Here is a 5,092-nt window from a genome sequence, read left to right on the forward strand (position 1 = left end):
AGGTTAACTTCTGAAAAATTCAATCACAACAAAATGGATAAGCATCTTATTTTGTTTGTACTTTGGAGCAGAAAAGTGGATTTTTACATACTAACCTGAAACTTTAAGTCCAACACAAGTGTCTCTAGCTGAGACAGATAGCTTTGAAACTGGAAAAAGCTCTTGATAATATAGCTGGCATAAGTCCCACCAAAATGTGCATTAACAAGCTGGGGTGTGTGCATCAAAACGTTGTAAATCCAAGGAGGCACCAGTCATAAAAGCTCTAGCTGAAGACCTAGCACCTGTCATGATCGCATTTGTCCATACACCGGTAACTGCACCAGTTGCAAAAAATTTTGGGATTATAAAAAATACACTAACATACCAATTTTATATATATATATATATATATATATTAACACAACTAATATTGTCAGCTTATTTCTTACTTACCAATATCAAGTACATAGACATCGTTGTATTGGATTTGAATCATATATCCCCCAAATATATACAACTTTGTTCCATTGGCACCAAAGTTAACAGCTGCATGACCAACTCGAGGGGGAAACAAATGTCCTGAAGTTCGCCGCTCTCTCCAAGTTAAACCTGATGAAACAAACCCAAGAATTCAATTTATTATTAAGCTCCTAAAAAACGCATAATTGATAGCCCCAAGCTATGCAGCACAGGTTTTATATGATGAAATTTTTTTTAGAAAATCACAATTGCAATTAAATTTGGCAACAAAGAAAATTATATAACCTTCCATCACAATGACATCAGAACAAAAAGAATCATGCCCATCTTTACCACCAACCACAATCATCTTGTCTAGTTGATACGAGCAGACATGGCTGTTGCGAGGAGATGGTAGACTGCCAAATGTAGCAATACGGTTCCATACGAAACGAGCTACAAGTAAAGATAAAAAGAGAAAAAGATCAGTGTCTAATTTTATTTTTTGATCGGTAACCAGTTATGTTAAAAAATAACCTGTATGGAACATGTAGACATTTCTATAGTATGTCTCATCATTATTATCCCTAAATCTCCCACTGCCACCAAATATGTACAGACTTTGACAATAATGAGTTGCACTGTGCCATCTTCGTCGCTCAGGTATATTACCGACGACACGTGGAGATCTCCATCTATGGGAAGCTATAAATATGTTAAACATGTTAGCAAGTATGCAGTGGAATTCACAATTAATAGATAAAATATATAGATTTCAGTCAAACTTCTATTAGCACTCACTTAGTGAGCATATCAATTGTCTGTGCAAAGTGGCTGAAGATTAAAAGAAACAACTTACAGTTACAAGTGTTGAAAATATGAATATCGTTGAGATGGTTGTTCGCGTCTATACCCCCAAACATAAATACTTCATCACCAACAGTGGTGCAGCTTTGGAAGGCCCACAGAGAGGGTCGTCTGCCTCTAATTACGGGTTGGCTCCATGTACGATTATCTGATTGTAATTGAATCAATTATAAATCACAAAATCAGAGACAGATGATCAATAACAATTAAAATATTTAGAGAGGATAAAGTCTTAATTGTTTGAGTATTATCTAAGAATACACTTAAACTAACCAGAATTTAAACATTTAAAATTTTTTGAGGGGTCAAGTAACATTTTATCTAGGGCTCATTGAAATATAATTAAAAGTTTGGGGAGCCACTCTGCCACTGGTGCCAAGAGAAATCAATGAAAAATAACACCGATAACAATCTAACAAAAAGATATTCAAGGCCATCCCAGAAAAGACTACTAAAATAAAATAAGTATGCAAAAAAAAAAAATAATAATAATAATAATAATAATCAATGTCAAACCTTGATAATTCCACAAATTTAACAAGAAAGCAAAGAAAAATTGAAACAAGATACACAACAATGGCATAATTTAATAAAAAGAAGTGTAACAGAAAATAAAACTCATTTTGAATTCGAGAACTCGTGGCTTTGAAAGGGTGGTTTTGCGGACAAGGTTAGAGGCTGGTGGCAAAGTTATAGTTTCCAGGTTCCTCCTAGTTTTGTTCTAACTAGCAAATTGCAAACTCTGAAACAAGATTTGAAGTTATGGAACAATAAAGTATATGGAAATGTGGGGATTAGGAAGATAAACCTACTAAATGATCTTAGGCTGATGGAGGATAAAAGGAACAGTGGATATTTGTCTGAGGAAGATAGATAAAAAATGGTGGAGGTGAAGGCTACCTTGGAAAAACTAAGACAAACAAAATAAGGAGATCGTAGGCCTACTTTCTTCACAAGTCATATATCCTGTCATTCTACATAAAAATACATAACCAGCTAATTCATAGTAAAACCATCAAATTGGGAAAAATAAGTCTACCCTAGGCACTGTAAGACAAAATAAAATCATCAACCCTCAGCAGGTTTTGAAGCCTTCATTATCCCCAACATTGTAGCTTTTTTTGGATTATGCAGTGCAAAATAAATAAATAAATAAGTAAAGAAATAAAAACCTCACAAAGGAGCAAGGCTTCATCTTTCCCATTAAAAAATAATAAAAAAAGAAGAAAAAAAAGAAACAAGAAATTAATTTATCTTACAAGTTTACAAACAAGGAAACACAATTCTCAGGCAAGATTAAATTTTTATTGTGCCTATGCATTAATTACACGCTAGCCTATATGTTTTCAATTCACAAGTTCATTCTTACATCTACCAGAACAAATGTGGCAATTTAATAAGGGGAAACAGACATGTGAGTCATATCTTGATATGGACAAAAGGTGTTAGCCATGACAACTCCATAAAGTTTAGACATATGAATATAACAGTTTCATTTAGAGGTTGAAACCAAGTGTAGATGGAGATTATCCCCATCCCACAACTTTTTTTAGAAAGAGAGAGAATAGTTCATATGGTTTTATGCGACTAACATTCCAAAAGACAAGACAGGTCCTGGATGTGTTTCTAAGAATTATGGGTCAGTTTGGATTCAATTCAATTACTCAACATGTCTGGGACTCTGGGTTGGTTCATTGGTTAGAGAGGGGCCAGCTAATCCAAGAGTTCACAAATCAGTGTGCAACAATAATATGACCCATCGTTACATGGAAGCGTAGATTTACCTGAAAAATCACTTCAGAAACTAATCTGATCTGATCTGATCTGCAACGAACGACCCATCGTTTCTTGAATTTCGGTACTCGAACCTGATCGTTACATCTCGTTTTCCCCATCTCTCTCTCTCTCTCTCTCCCTCGTCTGAACTCTGCACGTTGTAGAATTAGAATTTAGAATTTAAAATAGAAGTCCCGCAAAACTGTGTCGTTTTTATTCCACCTAGGTAATAAACTGATGACATAAAATGACCGCGTTTTGAGTCCCATACAATATACTTCTTTAAACAAAAAAAACAAAATATACTCAATTTTCTATTCAGTAGATTCTACCTATTTAAAAAAAAAAATAAAAAATAAAAAATAAAAAAAACAGAGTAGCTCTTCTTCAAAATATCTTTTGTCTTGTTGTTGTTTCTTATTTACTTGGTTATTAGAAAAGAATATAAAGATATTGTAAGAATTTTTTATAGACTATAAATTCCTTTTTTTTTTTCTTTTGCCTTTCTCTGTTTTAGTGTTTCTAAATACATAAATAAACGTGGTTTTATAATTTTATGAAGAGCATCATTATAATGAAAGTAATTCCATTTTTTTTTTTTTAGTCCTTACATTTTGGGGCAAAGTCAATTTGGTCTTTACATTTTTGTAACAATCAATTTTATCTCTATTCTTTTTCAATTTATAATCAATTTGATCTCTACCGTTAACTTACTAACAGAAAATATCTATGTAGCAAATGATATACACAATTGACATACTTGAAGTTGATGTGGCATTAAAATGATAATAAAAAATGCTCCATTAGCATTTTATGAAAGAGCATCATTATAATGAAAGTAATCCTCTTTCATTTTTTTTTTTTTTTAATTCAGTACTGTGGGGTCCGTGGGCCTGGTAGTCTTGGCCCATCATATAGCGGGCCCAAAGCCCATGCCGAGGATATCAAGCTATTTCTGAGGAGAAGGGGGGGAAGCCTACTCTCCTGGATCCACGCCGAGGATACCTCGTCCTCGGCCTGACAAAGGTGATTTTGGGGAGAGGTTAACCCCAAAGTAAGCCGTCACTATCGCATTGAATGCACTCAACCAAACCCACTGGCCGCATTAATGGGGAGGTAACCCCTTGGCAGGATAACGTTGGTTAGACTGAGCCACTTGAGTGCTGATAAGGCCTCCGATGGGACGGACAACCAGAAGAAAAGCGAATAGACGGTCAACAGATGGAAGCAGGAGATAGGAAGATGGAAACTATAAAAGAAGAGCCAGTAAAACCAAGGAAAGGGAGGGGGAAAAAAAGAAGAAAGGAGAAGGAGAACCTTGAAGCCTCCTCGGCCACAGTCCGAGGAGCATTCCCCCATTTGTAAGAAAACACTTAGCCACTTTTTAAGATAAGTTTGGGCATGGTGATCAACGGCCAGCACCTAAGCCTGTCAGCCCACTCTCTATAAATGTATTGTTTGGGCTTGTTGGGCTGAAAACCCTACACTCAACTCAAATTGAGTCCCTACAATTGGCGCCGTCTGTGGGGAGGATTAGGGTGCTGGCCGGTGCACCAGGTAAATGTTCCAAGTTATAAGTATTTGTTTTACAGTAGATTGAATAAGATAAGGTTCTAAGTTCTAAGTGTTTGTTTTACGGTAGATTGAAAAAGATAATGTTCCAAGTTATAAGTATTTGTTTTACAGTAGATTGAATAAGATAAGGTTCTAAGTTCTAAGTGTTTGTTTTACGGTAGATTGAAAAAGATAATGTTCCAAGTTATAAGTATTTGTTTTACAGTAGATTGAATAAGATAAGAGTTATAAATTTTAAGTATTTATTGTACAAAAAAAAAAAAAAAAAAAAAAAAAAGAAAAAGAAAAAAAAAAAATCTTGAAATTATTAATTCAAAAATAGAAAAAATACATATTACAATCAGAGGCTCAGGTAGGCCTGTTTTACAAGTAAATTTACGAGCTAATAGCCACCTGCTATTCCTAGCTACTCCTACAATCAGAGGCCCAGGTG

General features: G+C 34.7%; 2 protein-coding genes across 11 annotated transcripts in view; both read right to left on the reverse strand.

Moving 5' to 3' along the window:
- Window positions 1-96: 96 nt before the first annotated feature.
- Window positions 97-5,092, reverse strand: part of LOC112036631 (uncharacterized) — a 32,656-nt gene continuing 27,660 nt past the window's right edge. For 9 of the 10 annotated variants that reach the window (XR_010624790.1, XR_010624791.1, XR_010624789.1 and 6 more), the window contains 6 exons: window positions 3,093-3,235; window positions 1,301-1,456; window positions 979-1,146; window positions 748-897; window positions 436-591; window positions 97-317 (listed from right to left, as the gene is read on the reverse strand). Coding sequence is in view for 4 of the 10 variants with exons in the window: in XM_065762984.1 (XP_065619056.1) it covers window positions 202-317; window positions 436-591; window positions 748-897; window positions 979-1,146; window positions 1,301-1,364 (654 nt within the window). In the remaining 6 variants the exon portion in view is untranslated. The remainder of the gene's footprint in view (window positions 318-435; window positions 592-747; window positions 898-978; window positions 1,147-1,300; window positions 1,457-3,092; window positions 3,236-5,092) is intronic. The other variant, XR_010624794.1, reaches the window with a different exon arrangement.
- Window positions 2,030-5,092, reverse strand: part of LOC136063095 (uncharacterized) — an 8,104-nt gene continuing 5,041 nt past the window's right edge. The window contains exon 2 of the mRNA XM_065763002.1: window positions 2,030-2,050. Within this exon, the coding sequence (XP_065619074.1) occupies window positions 2,030-2,050 (21 nt within the window). The remainder of the gene's footprint in view (window positions 2,051-5,092) is intronic.

This window comes from Quercus suber, unplaced genomic scaffold, assembly GCF_002906115.3.
Source record: "Quercus suber isolate HL8 unplaced genomic scaffold, Cork oak 2.0 scaffold_485, whole genome shotgun sequence".
Classification (NCBI taxonomy): domain Eukaryota; kingdom Viridiplantae; phylum Streptophyta; class Magnoliopsida; order Fagales; family Fagaceae; genus Quercus; species Quercus suber.